We start from the raw sequence: 20,341 nt of genomic DNA on the forward strand, positions 1-20,341 counted from the left end.
GAGTACATGACTTGTTTTTTCTAGACCTTGGATACTAAAGGATGTGGCTGTCTTTATTGGAGAAAAACTACCTCTAACCTATCCTACTTGACACTATTTTTAAAATGTCAAAGAATTCAACATTTGACCTCACTGTTTTCAGGGAACTTGACATATACAGGCTATCTAATGTAATTCCTTGGAGAATTTGGTCATTGAGATCATAATATTGAGCGTCTAGATGATAGTTGTCGTAGTTAATGCTTACAGGTTCCTAGTTCCCTAAAGCATTTTTATCTCAAATAGCTGGTCTCAGTGGGTCTTGAAAGTAAATTAAACTCTTTACTTGTTTTCCCATGCAGATCTCTGAGGATAGAGCTAGTGCAGCAGTTCTTTTTTAAGAGCCTTCCTGGATAGTGCTTCTTACATAGTAAGTAGTCTGTTTTACCACTTGTTGGTAAAAGTGGGTAGCCCAAATTTGGAAGTTAAAAAGTGCTTGAGAATTTTTGAGTGATACAGTATCATGCTACTCAGTATATGTCATATGTTGCTTTATTAGTGATATGAAATAACCATTGTATGTTTATTGCTGTGAGTTATCTGGTGGGTTCATTTTGTAAATCTTTAGCATAGTATACAAGAATTACAAACAAGTTTCTATTTTATGTGATATCATCATGTAGGCACTCCCTCTGCTGACAAAGATCATAATTCCTCCATACTTATGCTGTATTTTTTTCATTCTTTACTATAAGTCTTCTTTATAGCAGATTCATCCCAGAGCATAGGAGGCTTTCTTGGGATCATAGGATTTGAAGCTGGAAGGAACCTTAGGCATCCTTTAGGCTTCCCTTTCCCCTCCATATTTTGCAAATATGTCTCAGGAAAGGTAAAGTGATCTGTCACACAACTATTAAGTGGCAGGGCTGGAAGTGAAACCCATGTTCCTTGATGCCCAATCAGTACTCTTTCTACAATCCTACCATACTTTTTTTTTCTGTCTCAAGGGTTCTTGTGTGCTACTCCACTAAAGTCTCTAATGCTTGGTATGTGACCAGCCTGTTGCCATTTTCAGTCATATGCAGTCATACAGAGGGGACCTCTGCATATTGATATATTTGTGATTAAGCATTAACTCTTTACATTCAAATAGAGGTAATTTTTAGTTGACACCATGCACACATTCTTAATACACAGAAAATGAATTTGATGTATTGTACCCAGTAGACTACAGTATTAGAAAACATTTATAAACTAACCACCTTAATGATAACTCAAAGTTTAAAGGACTATCTTTAAAAGCAAATTTGAGTAAAAACACAGAGTTAAAAACACAGGGGCTATTAGCTTGCTCTCTTGGGTATTTGCCACATGTTATATAGGGGTTTACTAGATTTTTGTAGAGATTTCATGTACTTAGAATATAATATGATGGTTAGGACTGCAAATAAACTAGTAGTGTGTCTAATGAAAACAGCTCAGAGCTGTACCTTAAGGTTTGCAAACTGCTTTCTTTAGATAACATACTTGTTTGGGCCTAACAACAATCCTTTTAGATTTGGATTGCAGGTATTATTCTTATTTTATAGATAAAGACACAGGCCCCTGGAGGTTGCTAAAGTTTATCAGGTCACATGGCTTTTCATTTAAGATCATATTCTGTAAGTTAATATCTTGAAACCTTGCATTATTGTTCTAAAAACAAAATACCCCTAGAGGTAGGTGTATGTATTTAAAAAAAAAAAACCAACCCTTTTTTTATTGATACATTTTGTTTTGACTCAACAGATATTTTCCAATAACTCCCTCTCTTCGTCCCCCCAAAAAGAAAGTTATATTCTGGACTGATAATACCATTTACTTTCTGCTTTTCGTAGTTATTGATTAAGTGGAAGTATATGTGCTTTACCTTTGATAGTATGATACCAACAGTGTCTGTTGGATTTGCCCCATGTCTTGTCTTTTATTATTTTTCTTTACATTTATTAAAACAAAGGCTTTAGATTGAATTCCTTAACAAATCATTCTATGATTTACTTAACTGGATCATATATAATATAGAATATTACCACTTTAATAGAATGAAAGAAGAAGGCTTAGTTACAGGATGAACAAAATATTTCAGTCTAGTCTAGATTTTTTTGGTTCAAGTATGCAATAGGCAAGTTTAAAAAACCTTAATTTGAAACAATTTGGAATTTGCAGTTGTGGACAAAATATGTGTAGTTCTGAGTAAAATCAATTTCAGTGCATAGATTTGGTCACATCTTTTGACCTTTTTTTGGATCCCTTTTTTGATTCCTTGTTTTCATCTGTATTCTGGTTAGTTGAGGTGTTATGGTGCTGTTTTTGCTATATATTTTGATTGCATTCTGGATTAAGTAGGTTTTACGGATCTTTTTTTAGATATGGACAATTTTTGTTATTATTTTTGGTATATCTGTAATCTAAAACATGTAGCTGTTTCCTCTGTTAGTACCAATTCTAACTCATCCTTCCCTCCAAAGTTTTATTCATATTCCCCCTAGGATATCTACCCAATGTGCAGGATATTTTCCTCTTGTTCTCTTTTACTGGTACTCTTAAGAGTTCCGGGTCAGCATTCAGGCCTTGTATCTATTATCTCTTGCTCTCCCTACATGAACAGCTCACCTTTTTTAATCATGTATTTCCTACATAGTACTTTTTATTCCACTTCTTAGTGTGGTTTAGGTCACATTGAAATAATATCACAGCCTCCATATGTCTGCTTTGTGTTTTTCTGTTTTGGGTCACCTTCAGCTTTGATTGTGGTCTTTTTAAGATTTGTAACCATCCAGTATTAGCTGGAGAACATTTGTGTTTTACGTGGGCTTTTTGTGTCAAGGAATAGCTTGAGATAGCTAAAAGAATTGCACACTTCTCCAAATGTATACTTCCTGCTTTCTTTCTCCTTTTCAGTTCTGAATGCTGCTCATCAGCCTGTACCAGATAGCTACTGTGTGTGTATGTGTACGTGTGTATATGTGTGTGTGTGTACATGCATGTGTGTACACATATATACACAGCTATTTGTACACACTGATTGGCTCCCTGGATAGAATATTAGCAACTTGAGTTCCTTGGCTTTGGAACTCCCAGGCCTATGATGGTGTCTTGTAGGGCTTTATGCAAGCACTGAAGAAATACTTATTGAATGAGTAGATTTTGTTCCAGAAGTTATGTTCTAAGCTGTATTAATAAAGCAAAGCTATTTTAATAGAACATATTCACTAGATGGTTACTTCACTACATGGTATTGATGGTGAAAGATTATTCCAAATTTCTAACTATATTTTACAATAAGTTTATTCCTAAACTTTAAAAGGTTTATAGTATAGGAGAAATAAAAACTACAGTAAAACCTCACTAGGTTTAATTAAAGAGGGTAGGCCACTTAGAATGTGTGGAGATTCTGAGATGGAGAGTATATTGAAAGAAATATAGTTAAATTACAGGTACTTTCAGCAACTCGAACTAGGCTAAGTGCATTACCTTCTAAATTCTCCTTAATACTCTGGTGATGAAAGGGAATACCCAGCTCCAATCACTTGCCACTTAACTGTCCATTTAACTGTTCCTACCTCACTTAAGGCCTTCTATCACTTGAATTATGTAGGCCCTCCATTCTCTCTCCTCCCCAGTCTTCTTCGACACTGTTGCTAAAGTAATCTTCCAAGATACAGGTCTGACTATGTCACACTTTTGCTCAGGTGACCTTATTAAAGACTTTATGATAAGATACAAAACTCCTAAGTCCTCCCTGGGAAAACCTCCGTGATCTGGATCTAACCTACCTTCCAAATCTTATGTCCTTTTTCCTGCCAGACCAGACAATATTAGCTATGCCTTAAAAACTAAAAATGTATCTTTTGATCTCTTCATTATCACAAATCTTCCTCCTGCCTTGAATCATTTTGTTTTTATCTCTGCCTTTCAGATCCTTGATCTTCTTAGGAGGCTCAGCTCAGGTGCTAATCTTTGTTAGTGCTCTTTCCTTCTTAAAATTATTTTTATGATGATGGTGTTAATTGGCATTTATATAGCAAGCACTCTCAAGTTTGCAAGGTGCTTTATATACATTATTTGAGCCTCAAAACAGGTCCTACAGGTATTATTTATTTTCATTTTACAGATTGGAAAGCTGAGGTTCAGAAAGATTAAGTGATTTACCTAAGGCCACGCATCTGGCAAATGTCAGAGGCATAGTTTTAAGCCAACTCTTTGGCTCCAAGTCCAGCATGTTGTCTATTACACCATGATAATCTAAACTTCTTGAGGGCAAATAGGGACTGGTTTTGTTTTGTTCTGCCCTCACAACCTGTTACTGTGTCATACACATAGGCATTTAATGTTGAATTATTAAGTTCCACGGTGTCGTGATACTGAATGCCATTTCCATAGCTCAGCATACCCTGCTTCAAATTAGTTATGTTACCAATTAGTGGAGGCAGAATTGAAGTTTTACTAAATTATCAGTAATAAATATGGAAAGAGTTGGTGGTGGCAACATCTCTACCATTATTTCATTGATGTGAAAATACAGACTTTCCTCATAGATGCATCATTTTACAGTCATGCCATTAAGATAATAAACGCTACCATAAGATTAGGAATTTGCTTGAGTTTCCAGACAGACATTGTAATGTTTTACTTTTTCAGACCTTAAAAACACCTTTCAGTTGCTGGCCCAACCTTTTAGCAACCCTTCCCCCTTAAAAACCAGAATTGATTGTGGGGTTTTATGTTATAAAGGAGTAAGAGCTTTTTGGGCACATTGACCTACGTAATAGTGAAAATGTTTCATTACTCATTCCAGCAGTTTTAACAAATAAGTTTTTTGCCCCTTTTCAGGCAATAGATTTGGATCTAAAACATAATGCTGACATGGTAGTTGAGATTGTATTATGCAGCACTAATCAGAATAGATTATTGGCCTATTTAGAGAATAAAACCTTTTAAAAGGAACTTTTTAGAGAGGTAGAGCATTTAAATTTCTTACAGGATTAAGATAATTGTTAAGGCATTCAGTACTAAAACGTGGTTAAACCACCATTAGTTTTGATTTTTATCAGAAAATAAGACTGAAAATGGATTGCAAAGTGCCACTGAAAGATGTTTGGTTAAAACCCCTGGAAGTGGTTTCAGACACCTCATATTCAGAATGATATATATTTCAGTAAAATACACATTTAACCACATAATTGTCATACCCTGGTTTTTTCCCAGTCCAAAAAATGGTTTATACCCTTTCATCACATAATGGTAGTGTGGTGTAGTTCTGTTTGTCATATTGCTTGAAAGGTAAACAGAGCAGCAATGTATTCACTAGTGGCATATGAATGCTCATTTATTTATATTGCATTGTCAGTATTCAGTTTTTGCATATATTCACAAGTATTCCGTGCATCCTAATCTTGCACCTAGGACAGTTTAGTAATAAATGATTTTTAAGCAGTACTGGCACAGTGTTTTTTTTTTGTTTTTTAAAGGTCCACATAATGGTTGCACCCCACTTTTGCCAGAAAATGTCATAAAATTTGTGACAATTATGTGGTGAAATATGGTAGTTTATTGATGTATCTTTTTGACTTTTTTATGCCTGCCACAAATCTTTACATTCGAATGGAAATCAGGAGCCTAGAACTTGCCCCAACTTTCTCACCTCTCACTCTGTTTTTCACCCCTTACAATCTGGCATCTGACCTCATCATTCCACCAAAATTGCTCTCTCCAAAGTTACTATAATGAGCTCTTAATTGCTATTGTCCAGTCTCATTCCTCATCCTCCTTGACCTCTCTGCAGCCTTGAACACTGTTGCTCACTGTCTTCTTGATACTCTCTTCTCTAAGTGGTTGGGACACTGCTCTCTCCTGGTTTCCCTCCAGTCTTACTGCTCTTTCTCTGACTTCTTTGCTGGATCTTCATCCAAATTATGCCCTTTAACTATAGGTGTCTGTCCTGTGCCATCAATTCTCCCTCTATACTACTGATTTCATCAGTTCTCATGGATTTAATTACTCTCTCTATGCTGATGATTCTCAATATCCTGACCCTAACTCTCTGCTGATGTACAGTCTTGCATTTCCAGTTGTCTTTCAGACATCCCAAACTGGATGTCTAGTAGACATCTTAAACTCAATGTGCCCAAAACAGAATTCATTATCTGTCGTCGTGTCCCCCTGTCCTTCCCCTTTTACTGTAAAAGGCAACACCATCCTCCTGGTCCCTGAGGCTCACAACTAGGAATCATCTGGGATGACTACCTGTCTCTCACCCCACCTCCACTATCCAAGCTGTTGTCAAGACCTGCTGATTTTACTTTTGCAACATCGCCCAAATACAACTCCTCCTATCCTCTGACACTGCCCCCACCCTGGTGCAGGCCTTTATCACCTCACACCTGGACTATTGCAACAAGAGCCTGCTGTTGGTTCTGCCTGCCTTAAGTTTCTCCCCACTCCAGTCCACCCTTCATTCAGCCACTAAAGTGATTTTCCTAAAGCACAGGTCTGACCATGTCACCCTCTTCTCAATAAACTCCTGGGACTTTCCATTGATTTTAGAACCAAAAATGTTCTGCTTGGCATTCAAACCCTTCATAACCTATCCCCTTCCTACCTTTCTAATCTTTTTTCAGCTTATCCCTAACATGCACTCTCCATCCAGTGACACTGGCCTCCTGGCTGTTCTACCAACAAGACCTCCATCCTTCTGCTCCCAGGAATTTTCTCTGACTATCTCCCATGCCTGAAACACTTCTCTTTTCTGTTGTGCCTACTAACTTCTCTGTCCTCCTTTAAGGCTCAACTAAAATCCAACTTCTATTGGAAGCTTTCCCCAACCCCTCTTAAATCCAGTGCCTTCCCGTCTTTTGTTAATTGTTTCTTATTCATCCTGTATATAGCTTGCTTTGTATATATGTGTTTGCATGTTGTCTCCCCCATTAGACTGTAAGCTCCTTGAGGGCAGGGACTGTCTTTTGCTTCTTTTTGTGCAAAGTAGGTGCTTAATAAATGTTTGTTGATTTGATTTTAACTTAAGCTATAAGAAATTGTGATCTGTAGTTTGGGTGTAAGAAATGCAAAGTTTTAATCCATTCTAATTTCAGCAAACTGGGATATGATGTAGTAAAGACTGTAAAAAATCAGGTGCTTAGTGTTTGATAAATCCAAGAATGTAAATTAATGGAAGAGCTCCCTATATATTAAGAGCTGCTGGCAAAATTGGAAAGGTAATTGGCAGAAAATTAGGTTTAGACTAGCATGATATGTGTCACAACAGTATAGAAATGTAACACGAATATAAATGGATCACATTAAAAAAATTAGTAAGTATTAAGAGATACATTTCACAGCTATGTCTGGAAGAGGGGAAGATTCTTAATGGAACAAGAGAAAGCTGGTGGCAAAAGACAAAGTACTATTTGAATTACTTGAAATGAAGTTTTACCAAAACAAAATTCAATGAAGATAGAATAATATAAGATAAAACCCATTGAGAGGGATTCAGATATTTGCTTCATACATGCTACTAATCTAATATTCAAGGTGTTTAGAGAATTGACATATAAGACCTTGCAGGAGTCATTCTCCCAATTGATAAATTAATAGTTTTCCAAAGAATGGCAAATTATCAGAGATCATGTGAAATCATGCTCCAAATCACTAGTGATGAGAAATGAAAATTAAAATTAGAACAACCCTTGAGGCTTTATTATGTGCCCACGAAATTAGAAAAGATGAAGATGGCACTAAAAAATGGAACCTTTTTGGTGGGACCCTTTTAAAAACCAAAGTAGTTCATGTCCTTTCACCCAGCAACCCTATATAGCCTTAGAAGGTCATAGAAACAAAGGGCCAAGATTTTAAAAAAATATTCATAATGGCATTTTTAGTTTTAACAAAATATGTACCCATTGATTAGAAAAATGACTGAACAAAATGGTATTTGAGTGTAATGGAAACAATATGAGCAATTCAGATAAACCAGGAATTTGTGACAACTGAGAGTCAAGCGGAACATGAAGAACCATAAATACAATGATTGCAATAATGTAAATGAAGATTGCTCAAAGGAGTTCAAACTGAGTAATTATAACAACCAATCTTGATCTTTGAGGACAGATAAAATATACTTTTTCCTCTTAGCAGAAAGGTGGGAGACCATTCAGAGGTAGAAGGCTGCTATAGGTTGTGGGATACAGTCACTATATAGCTTGTTTTTGTTTAACACTTGTTGTAAGAAGGGAAGGATCCAGTTCTGGTGGTAGAGTAGTATGACTCTAGTAAGAGGCATCCAGGAGTCTTACTGACCAAAAAAGATTTTTTTTTTAATCTGTTCTTTTTGTAATGGTAAAATAAATTGCTACATAGTAGATGATGATTTTTTCCTAGGATATGTTAATATAATTAAGAGTTTTTGTTTTAAAGACTACTGACTTGGCATCAGATAAATCACGATACAACTCACATGTTTCAGAAGCAGATAAACATACATTAATGGAATACCTACGTAATTTTACTAATAAAAGCTTGTTTAAAGTCCAACAAAATGGGCAAAATTTAGTGGATGTAAGGGGTACGTACCTTTGTGCTACATGTACACTGTAAAGTGCACAGTTTAAATTTCTAATAGTTGGTTTTTTTAATATAATACTGCATAACATGGCATACATATTATAAAAAGATAGATAGCTGTATGGCAAAGTCTGGCCGCTAGGGGCATTTTTGGTTGGTTTGCCATGGTCACACAGCTAGTTTGTTTTTGATGCAGAACTTGAGCTCCATTCTTTCTGATTCAGGTGCTGGTCCCCATCTATAGGTGTAGTGTATTGAAAAATGATGCTATTGTGTCACGTAGTTGATCAAAATTGTATCTGGAATGTAGGCTTACCTGTGTAAATACATACTAGTTGAGTTAAAATGCTAGCTATGCCAATTTTAAAATTATTGGTTTTGCTTTTAGAATTTAGAAACACTTGTGTGTGATACGAATTTGCCAAGGGATCTTTATATAAGGTTGTCTAAGGAAGTTTGAATTGATTCCTTTTCCCATTAATAAACAAAAGCATTCTGTTAATCATTCTTTTAAGAAATAGTTACTTCATCAAACCAGGGCTTGGAATCTTTTTTTGTGTCATGGACGCATTCTGTGAAGTCCTGAGAAATAGGATATTTCATGTCCCTTGAAATTGTTTTAAATACCTTATACTCAGAATAACAGGCATTTCAGTTAAATAGCTTATTGATATCTTTTAGATTTCTTTTTGCCTGCCTCAAGTCTGTACATTTAAGTGGAAACCAGGAGTCTGGAACTGGATTTAGTTTTAACTTAAGCCATAAAAATTTGTGAGATCACTATCTCTGGTTTGAGTGCAAGAAATGCAATATTTTAATCCATTCTAATTCTGATATATTGGGATATGACGTAGTAAAGACTTTCTAAAGTCTAGTGAAGTCTGTGAACCCATTCTCAATAATGTTATGATTATAAAAGAAACTGGCATATAGAGGCAGCTAGGGGCTCTGTGGATAGCATACTGGATTCAGGAAGACCTGAGTTTAATTATGTACTCGCATGTTTACTGTATGTATGACCCTGGCTTAGTCACTTAATCTCTTTACCTCAGTTTTCTCTTCTGCAAAAGGGGGATAATAATAGCGCCTACCTTGTTGCAGGGTTGTGTGAGAATCAAGTGAGAGAATAATTATAAAGCACTTAGCACATAGTAGTCACTATATAAATGTTAGCTATTATTATGTAGTTATCAATATGGTAAAAAAAAAAAACCAAGTTTATCGATGCTAGGTTTAAAAGAATTCATAATCTGAATATTTGAAGGGTATCACTGAAGGCTTTAGTTATAAAGGTTGAGAGAACAGAGGCTTCCTAGATCTGGTCCTTTTGTTTTGTATAATCTTTTCTTTGACTGTCTTTCCCCCTCCTTGTCCCCTTCCACGTCCCTGGGGCAGGCATGAGCACACATGAATCAGGAAGATCAGAGTTGGAATACTTCAGGGATTTACTAGCAGTGTGGCATTAACTTCCTGTGCCTCAGTTTCCTTCTTCATAACGTTAGGATAATGATAACCTTAACAACATGATTTTAAGGTGACAGAGCACTTTTCACACAGATTATGTTTAACTCAACAATCCTAAGAGGCAGGTAATATAATTTACAAGGAAAACTGATGCTGAGAAGTTAAACAGCTTGTTTGACCGTGGTAATACAGTAAATGGCAGGACCAGGTCTCCCTACACTAGTCTTAAGTTCAGTGTTCTTTCCTTTGCTATACTGTTTGCTTCTTTTAGCATAGGTTTGTGACTTCACTTAGAATAGGAGATATGATAAAGTGACATTTTTTCCTCACTTTGTTCTTTATGTGAAAAGTTAAAACAAGAACCAGGTAAAACTGGTGTAATTAATTGAGGCAGTTAATCCAATATTATGATCTATTGACTGACTTCTAGCATTTATTCACCATAGGTTATTTACCATTAGTAACAATTCATGGGAACTGTAGGGAGGAGTCAGGGTATAAATCCGTTCTAGAACTTAGACACGTAAAGCTAGTTTGGAATGTTAAAAGTGAATTTGCAGAAATTCTCAACAAAGATCAAGTTGTTTTAATAACTAGCAAGTTGCCTCAAGGGCTAATCTTGTCTCTTGACAGACTAACTAGTAAATAGGGAAGTATAAGAAAAATAAAAACTTAATGTTGGCAGGAATTTTCCATCCTACGCAATATAATCAGTCATCAATGAAATTAAGAGACAACTTTCCACTTGGTGAGAGATGTACATTTGTGTTCTCTTCCTCCCCATCAACCTCTTTGGGTAACACAGAATTTGTAGTTTGAGAATGGTGGGTTTGAGTGCTTAATTATATTAACTGGGTATCGATCTGTCTATGTACATACATATATATTATTAGTTCCATTATTAATGGAGACAAGGAAATGTTTAGTGAGAGAAAACCCTTTGAACACTGCTTTTTACTTCAGCATTTGTGTTTAAAGGGGTCTATGAACTTGGTTTGTTTTTTTTTTAATTTTTGATAATTATATTTTAATTGGTTTCCTTTGTAATCCAGTGTATTTTATCGCATGCATTTGATACACTGCATATGTCCTTCATGTCTTGCAATGTATTCAAGGGCCCTGTATAAAATACTCTCCTTTATATATGTATATTCAGTCTAGGTGACCTCATCAGATCTCACTGGGTTCAGTTATGGTCTCTTTAGATGACTCCCAGATCTATATATCCATTTATAGTTTCCCACTTGAATTGCAGTCTTTGCACCATCAGCTGTCTTTTGGATTTTGAACTTAATGTCTGAGGCTTCTCAAACTCATCGTGTCCAGACTAGAACTGATCTCTTTCAATAAAACAAAACAAAAACCTTGCCCTGCCCCACCTCCACTCCCTTCCAGTTTCCTCATTTATATCAAAGACACCACCATCTTTCTAGTCATCAGATTTACAGTCTGGGTAGCCATCCTTAATTCCTTACTCTCTCCACATAACCAGTCATTTACCAGAGTGTGTTGCTTCTGCCTCTGCCCCTCCACAACCTGCCACCATCCTAGAACAGGTTTTGATAGCCTCTTGCCTGGATGCTTGTGGTAACATCTCCCCAAACTGACCTACTTGCTATTCTTCGTGAACAGCATATTAGTGCCTTTGCATTCCTAGAATGTACTTTCTTCTCACATGCTGCTTAAAATCCTTATTTTTCTTCAAAACTCAGCTCAAAAGCTGGCACCTATATGAGGCCTTCCCTCATTTCCCTAGCAGTTTATTATCACCTTACTATCCCCTGTTACCTTTTACTGTGCGTGTGTGTACCTATATATGTATATAAATGTACTTAATAGCAGAGGTTCTTGGAGGGAGGTGTTGAACCCTTTTCAAAGTATGATGCTTTAAAGACCCCTTCTTATAATAACATTTTTAAATGCAGTAACAAAGAAAACCAATTATTGAAATACAATTACCCAAATAACCCAGGATAAAAACCTGCTCTTACAGGGCATAAGTCTCTGAGGGCAGAGATGTTTTTTCTCTACATAACAGTTCCTGGTGAATGATGAACACCTAATATAAATATTGATCGATTTGATCCATCTCAGCATGCTAATAAATTTATATGCATCTGTACCCCATGAATATAGTTAATAAGCATTTCAATACATTAGTCTTACTTTTGTTGCCACTAAGTGAATACAAGACATGGAGCAAATCACTTCATCTCTTTGGGTCATAGTTTCTAATTCTGTAAAATTAGGTCTATGAGCATAGAGATCTGGCCCAGACCTGTCATTTATTTTGATCTGTACTTATATTTTATTCTTGATCTAATAGTTTAAGTAATGACTGATGTTTTTGCTTTTTTTAATTTGCTGGAATAATTGGCTTATTCTTTTACTAGTGTTAACAAGCACTTCCAAAGTATATTTGTTAAAATTAAGGCCCCTAAAACAAGACAATCAAAATTCTTGAGTTGAGAACACCAGTTTGAAATACTAATTTTACGAGCGATGGACAGTTTTTGCAGTGTTCTTATCCTCTTCCAGACTCAGTTTTCTGTCATTCTATCATTTCTGTTGATTCACAGTTATTTTCTTAAAGGTCTTATCTCCCCAGCTAAGGTATGAATGCTCTTTTAAGGCAAGAAACTAAATTCTTTGTATCCTGACCTGGCTTTGATTTAAGTGTTTAATTTGTTTGCTAGAGGCTGAATGTCCTTACAGAGGAACTTTATTCATTCAACAAACATTCATTTTGCACCTGCTGTGCTGAGAAACTGGAAATTATCTGCAGTTTAGATAAGACATTATTCCTGGCCTCAGGAAGCTTATAGTCTAGTTGGATCAGTCACCCAACACCATCATAAGAATAATGAATTGGAAGAGCAAAAGTAAAATGACTGGAGGTTCTCTTTTTGGTAGCTGTTAGCATGACCATAAAGGGCTGTCAGATGCAGTTTGCAGGAAATGTTGCTAGGTTGTTTAGGTTTATTATTTTAGTATCTCTGTTGGAAGAAAGCTCAGAGAAATAGTTCTTGTTGCGTCTCTCACCTAAAACAACTTTCTTTTGTGAGGATATTTTGGTTAGCATGATCACCCAGAAAGCTATTGGTCAGATCCATTGACTGGTATTGCTTATTTAATGAGATTTAAATGTTATTTAATCCAGATTTATTGCCATTTTTTGATTTTCCTTTTATTGACATTTTTACCCCATCTCTCCCCATAGTGGATTAAGGTTGGTTTGTTTATACTAGATAGGAAAAAATACATTTGACCATAGCAAGTCAAGGTAAGGGTTTTATATAAACTTTTATGTGTCAAGGATCCCTTTGGCAGTCCGGTGATAACCTACGGACCCCTTCTCGAAATTCTTTCAGTTGCATAAAATAAAATACATAGGATTGCAAAGGAAATCAATTCTGTTAAAATACAGTTATCACAATTTTTAAATTCACATAATCTAGATTAAGAACTCTTGATCATTGCTGAAGTCTGAAACCTTAAGTATGTAAAGGTAGTAGACCTGTGTTAATGATATAAAAGAAAGTCTGGCCTGGCCTTTATGAAAAATAAGAGAATTCTATTAACCATAAGAATATCATTGCATTCCATTGAGGGAGGGAGAATGCTCTGCATGATGAAACTTTTAATTGCCTTTTCTAAAAAGGAACTGAGTGACCCATGAACCACCCATCCCATATTAGTAGATAATATTTTCTTTTTTCCCTATAGCCAGCATATATGGCTCTATCGTAAGTGTCATGAAGATGAAATTTTGTGAGTAGTGGTTGTATTTCTGGAACACGGTTATTATATGAGGGTATGTGGATGCATTTTTTTTAGTCTTTCCTATAACTTATTAGTGATTACTAAATAATGTTCTTCTGATTCCTCAATCTGAGCCTTGCAGTTTATTTTTATTTTAAATTTATATCGATATATTTTGTTTTTATCTTGACTCGTTATGCATGAAACATTTGTGCTTCTTCCCCAAGCCATCCCTTATAACAAAAAGAAGAAAAAGCTGGTCAGAAAGAGTAACCAACACATAACTGACAATATATGCAGTTACATACCCATAGTTATCTATCTTATTTAACCACTGCTTAATTTAGTACTGGTTTGTTGACTTAACCTAAGCAGAAATATGGAGATAGTTGAATTGTCAATATATAATCTAGAAATAAGTAGTATGGTTTTGAAAAAGTCTAGACTGCTAAAGATGATTTATACATACTGAGGATGTGAAATTTTTTCCCCTAAGAATTCCCCTGCAATTAAATAATTTAATTTATCTGTCTTCATTATCATGGGAATCTATTCACAGGGAAATACTGTGAAGTAGTATTCTGTTTTCAACATGGTGCCCTGAACCTCCTCTCAGCCATTTTTGTACAAAATTAAATCCAGGTTTTGAGTAAATTGGCAGTCCAGGGGGCAAAAAGAAAATGTTCCCCAGTGATTTGGAGTAAAGTTACTACCAGATTGAAAATCAGGAGAATAAAGCAAATCAGTTGGGTATAGAGAAGAAGAGAAAATGTTAGCCTATTAGAAATTTACCAGATTTTCTTTGGCATGTTAAACTTATCTGAACAAAAGGATAGTTAGCTAAAAGCCAAATTTGAAATCAAAATTAGCAGGATAGACAAAAATGTCCAGAGAGAGGTTGTATAGCAATAGTAGGCTGGATGTAGCACTTTGGAACACTTGAATTCAAATTTCACCCCAATATTTATTTAGTTGAGTAAACAAATGATGGGTTAATTCTCCAAGTCTGTTTCCTCATCTGCAAAATGGTAATAATACCTGTAGATCCTACCTCTTGTGATTCTTGTTAGACTCCAATTGCAAATGCTACACAAAGTCAATCAACAATCATTTATTAAGCACTTACAATGTCTGGCACTGTGCCAAGTGCTGTTGGTGTTAGAAATGTGTACTTGGGAGGGGAGGGGATGGAAATGTTCCAGTGGGTCTCTTGAACATGATGAATGAGATTTCAGAAAGTGATGGATACATTAATTAGGTTCTTGATTAAAAATCAAATGCTGGATTTATGAGTTTGGAGTTTTTTCCATTGATGATATTTATATGTTAATCTGTTTAGGTTCAGATAGAAACATCTAGGTTTCCTTAAATTTTTATGAAATTTAAAATAGGATAAATATATTAACAAGGTAGCTTTTTAGGAATACCTTTTTTGGTTAGAATGAGGAAAACTTTCATTAAAATGTGGGCATCCTTTCTAGTAACAATCATTGAACTCAGAAAGTGGCAAGTGACATTAGTTGAAACCATCCTATTAGGCAGTTTTGCTTAATTGTTTCTAAGGGGGTTAGGGAGTAATATTTGAGGTGTTTGGAAGTACCTTTTGTGTTTATGTAATAGCAATACTGTTTTTAAAAGTTGCTGTTGGAAATTAGAAAACTTTTCTGTACCTATTTGACTTTTTAAAAAAAAATTTTGCAATAGCATAAAGATGGGACTGTAAAATTTCCATATTTAAACAGTGAATCTGGCTTTTAGAGTAGTTCTTTATAATACTAATTTTGAGTTAATTAGTTATGCTTGATTATAATTTATTATTAAGTAGATTTACATAGAAAGTATTTGTGCTGAAGTTGGGAATGAAGGAAAAAATGGTATAAAAGTAACTTAAGCGTGAAAACCAAGTAGTCAGAGGGGCTTTAAACTCTCCAGGTGTGTTTATGCACCTTCACAATTTAATCTTTCCCTGAATTCTCAATAATTTTAACTTGTGAATTCTGCTTAAGTTTCTTGACAGGAAGATTTTTTTTTAAAGCCAAGTCAAAATTGATTTAAACATTAAAAAAAGTTAGATTTTGTGATACATATTTTCACCTGGAAAAGAGACCAGAAAACTCTGTTAATCAAACTGGAGAATTGCCTGCTGCACAGAAAACAGACACTGAAAAGTTGGACTTAATCTGAGGAAGGGTTCTAAGCTAGTAACAATAGAAACACACTGGATGACCATTTTGAGTTAATAACTTGATAAATTATCATTAACATATTGTCCACCGTGGGTAGAAATAGTGTTAGGACCGTTCCTGACTTGTGACTTCGGATGTCATTGGCTTCCAGTACAGGTTTTTGCGTGCGCGCGCGCACACACACACACACCATTTTTCAGAGGGAGAAACCAAGGCCCTGAAAGATGAAGCACATTGTTCAGAGGCTCACAGTGAGCAGAACAGGGTGCTGATGTCAGCCCCTGTGATCCTCCAGTGCAGTGTTCTTTCCACTGTGCCACACTGGCTCCCAATTAGTCATAAAGATCAATTTATGCTGCAGTGAAGTAGGAAAGGAAATTGGCCAGTGATAAAATAATGTCTCCTGGTGTGAATCATGAGATTTTCATTTTCCTTCTCCCATCCCTGAGGTTAGAATAGAAAGCACCTTGAGGGCAGAACTGTTGGTTTTTTTGGTTACTTCTCCAGCACCTGGAGCAGTGGCTACTATATGGTAGGCACTTGATAAAATGCTTGTTGTTTGATTTAAGATCTGAAAAAAACAGGGTATTTTGAGTTAATTTCATGGGCAGTTTTTGTGGAGGGACTAAAGGGGACATTATTACTTACAAGTAATTACTAATTTATTATAAATATATTTCAAGTTAAATTTACACCATAATTGCTTTTGAAAAACATTTCTAATAGCATTTAATTAACTTTTTAGGGTCTGTGACGTAGAATAGGCCACGATTCTGAGAACACCACAAGGACAATGGCCACTCAAGGTTTGTATCATAAGTCTTCAGTCACTCTATTTGGGGCTCTGCTTTGTTGCCATTAACCCAGTCTGGCTCAGATCCCCTTGCTTTCCTCTCTCCCTGCTTACTTGTCAGGCTGCCTTTTGCTCCATTTTCTGCTGACCAGTACTAATGGCTTGGTGAAATAGCAAACAAACAAGCCACCAGCAGGAATACAGTCTGGATGACTGCTTCTGGAGCCTGGATGCAGTGCCATTCTTCCATTGATTCAGTGAGTAACTGTTAGGTGGTCCCCCGAGGACTTAACACGTCATCACTGAGCTGATCCTGGCTATTACTCTATTCTCCTTGGCTGTCTTTTCAGATCAGACTTTATTTCTGAAAAAAAAATTCAATGGGCCATATCACAAATATTTTCTGTATTTGAAGTAAAATATTTAAGTGGTCATAATATTTCTTATTATTTCATTTCTTCCAGCTGACTTGATGGAATTAGACATGGCGATGGAGCCAGATAGAAAAGCAGCTGTTAGCCACTGGCAGCAACAGTCTTACCTTGATTCTGGAATCCATTCTGGTGCCACAACAACAGCTCCCTCCCTGAGTGGCAAAGGAAACCCTGAGGAGGAAGATGTCGATACTACCCAAGTCTTATATGAATGGGAACAGGGATTTTCTCAGTCCTTCACACAGGAACAGGTAGCTGGTAAGTAAAGCACAAGTCATTTTGTGAACTGAGTGTTCAGTTAAAGGTAGAGGGTGTGATGGTTTCAGTGCTTTAAATTTTGGGATGAGGGAAAGGGTTATTTTCTATTGGGACTCGACCTTCACCTCAGTCAATCAGATTGAATTTTAAGTAGTGAATGGTGAGTTTTGACTTGATGTATTTTTCAGATATTGATGGCCAGTACGCCATGACCAGAGCACAAAGAGTACGAGCTGCCATGTTCCCTGAAACACTGGATGAGGGCATGCAGATCCCATCCACTCAGTTTGATGCGGCTCACCCGACTAATGTTCAGCGTTTGGCTGAACCTTCTCAGATGCTAAAGCATGCTGTGGTGAATTTAATCAACTACCAGGATGATGCAGAACTGGCCACTCGTGCAATTCCTGAATTGACCAAATTGCTAAATGATGAGGATCAGGTAAAAGAAAATAGAGAACGATAGAATTCTGAGGTGAACTCACTATACTTAAGAATCAGGTGACTTATTCCAAAGTTTTCTGCTTGTTAAAGTATTTGAGGACCAAAGCAATATCTTTTACATTCTGTTATAGGTGGTGGTTAATAAGGCTGCAGTTATGGTTCACCAGCTATCTAAGAAAGAAGCCTCCAGACATGCCATAATGCGCTCTCCTCAGATGGTATCTGCCATCGTGCGTACCATGCAAAATACAAATGATGTAGAAACAGCACGTTGTACTGCTGGGACGCTGCACAATCTTTCCCATCACCGTGAAGGCTTATTGGCTATCTTTAAGTCTGGTGGCATTCCTGCCCTTGTGAAAATGCTTGGGTAAGACAGCCTGGGAGCACATGCTTGTGAATGGAGATGTAAAGAGCTATAGTGGTTGATCTAGCAATACTGATAGATTTTGTTTTCTTCCCAGCTCCCCAGTGGACTCTGTGTTGTTTTATGCCATTACGACTCTCCACAACCTTTTACTGCATCAAGAAGGAGCCAAAATGGCAGTGCGTCTTGCTGGTGGACTGCAGAAAATGGTTGCTTTGCTCAACAAAACAAATGTTAAATTCTTGGCTATCACAACAGACTGTCTTCAGATTTTGGCTTATGGCAATCAAGAAAGCAAGGTAAATCCAACTTGATTAGTGCTTGATATGGGGATTATAGGAGGAAAGGCTGTGCATGTAGCCCCTAAACTAGGTAGGAGCCATAGCAAATAATACTTGATAGAATTTGGTGATGTAAGGGAAGCTTTAAAGTTTCAAAGTCTTAGAAATCACATCAGTACCACATACTTGTGTTTGTGTTTATTGTATTTGCATTAATCAGCCCAAAGTGCGTGGTGGAGGTGGGGGGAGGTGTGCGTGCCTCTGTGTGTGTGTGTGTGTGTGTGTGTGTATGTTTTTAATGACCATAACTTTCTAGTCCCCTGCTTAACAGCAAAACCCTTCCTTATAAGAAAAACAGTTAAGCAAAAGAAACTTGAGACACCAACCATATGTAACAGTATATGTAGCTTTCTTTTTTCACCCCTAAATCTAGGCATATTTTTGATTGGTGATACCTCTCTTGAACTTTTTCGAGTAGTAGGTGTGACCAGGGAAGGTGATACCTTAGGATGTCGGGTGTGTGTGTGTGTGTGTGTGTGTGTGTGTGTGTGTGTGTGTGTGTAAAAGAAAACATGGTTTTGATTTTTCTTCCCCCTTATAATGAATCCTGATAAAAGAAAAAACTTGTCATGGACTTAAGGTGGTTTACTGTTGTGTGATGTGGAGGAAATAGAATGCCAGAAGCAACTGATTTAGTAGAGGTGAGAAAAGGCCATGGCAAAAAGATGGGACCCTTATTTGTATAAAATCACAAGATAGCCTTCAACTCTATATGGCCACATAGGGGCTGATCTTAAGTCTTTCTTATACTTAGGTTTCTGTGATTAAAAACACATATTTGTCTTTCTAGCTGATCATTCTGGCTAGTGGTGGGCCCCAGGCTCTGGTAAATATAATGAGGACTTATACCTATGAAAAACTCCTGTGGACCACAAGTAGAGTACTGAAGGTTTTGTCAGTCTGCTCTAGTAACAAACCAGCCATTGTGGAAGCTGGTAAGTATATTACAGCCAATACCATCTGGGCAGGGTTTCTGCAACTGTTGTTTTAAACAAGTGTTATTGTTGGGTTTTGTTCTTGTGATTTCCCTTAACCTCTCCCTTTTTGAATCCTTGCTTATAACAAAGCAAACATTTAGGCCAAACCAATTGACACAGTTGGTATCAATGCCCACATTTGGCAGTACATATCCTGACCCCCACCTCCACCTCGAGAGGAGGCTTTTTCTTATTTGTTCTCTGGGACAGATTATTCATTATGATTCATCAATTTGGTTGCTTTTTAGGGTTATCATTTATACAATTGTAATCATTGTGGGTTTTGTTCTTGTGGTTCTGCCTTCACTTTACTCCATCATACAAGTCTTCCCATACTCATCCTTTCCCCCACCACGTTGCTACTCTTATCGAATTCATATTTTCACAGTATATTTCCTCAGTTTACAGGCACATTTTGTTTCTAGTTTTTTGCTATTATAAGGAGTATTGTTGTGACTTTTGTTGTATGTAGAACCTTTCTGTCATTGACCTTCTTGGGGAATATGTCCAGTAGTAATATCACTGGTCAAAGAATATGAATAGTTAAGTGACTTTCCTTGCATAATTCCAAATTATTTTCCAGGCAGGTTGGACCAATCCACAACTCTCTTAGGGTGTTCTAAAGTTACTGTTTTTATAATAATTCAAGTAGTACTTGACCTCAGTGATTGAAAAACAGGATTTTTGTTAAAATAGCATCCTTTCTGTTTGCCACCTTTAGTTTTTTGTAGATAAGTG

At 36.4% G+C, this 20,341-nt stretch overlaps 1 protein-coding gene across 3 annotated transcripts in view; it reads left to right on the plus strand.

Annotated features, from left to right (window-relative positions):
- The window catches only part of CTNNB1 (catenin beta 1), a 44,969-nt gene that overhangs the window by 17,020 nt on the left and 7,608 nt on the right, over positions 1-20,341 (plus strand). For 2 of the 3 annotated variants that reach the window (XM_036759227.1, XM_036759229.1), the window contains exons 2-7: positions 16,735-16,795; positions 17,247-17,474; positions 17,663-17,916; positions 18,050-18,288; positions 18,383-18,584; positions 19,417-19,561. In XM_036759227.1, the coding sequence (XP_036615122.1) occupies positions 16,783-16,795; positions 17,247-17,474; positions 17,663-17,916; positions 18,050-18,288; positions 18,383-18,584; positions 19,417-19,561 (1,081 nt within the window). In that variant the 5' untranslated portion in view covers positions 16,735-16,782. Of the gene's footprint in view, positions 1-385; positions 410-16,734; positions 16,796-17,246; positions 17,475-17,662; positions 17,917-18,049; positions 18,289-18,382; positions 18,585-19,416; positions 19,562-20,341 lie in introns of those variants that run through there. The other variant, XM_036759228.1, reaches the window with a different exon arrangement.

The sequence above is a fragment of the Trichosurus vulpecula genome, chromosome 5 (assembly GCF_011100635.1).
Source record: "Trichosurus vulpecula isolate mTriVul1 chromosome 5, mTriVul1.pri, whole genome shotgun sequence".
Classification (NCBI taxonomy): Eukaryota; Metazoa; Chordata; class Mammalia; order Diprotodontia; family Phalangeridae; genus Trichosurus; species Trichosurus vulpecula.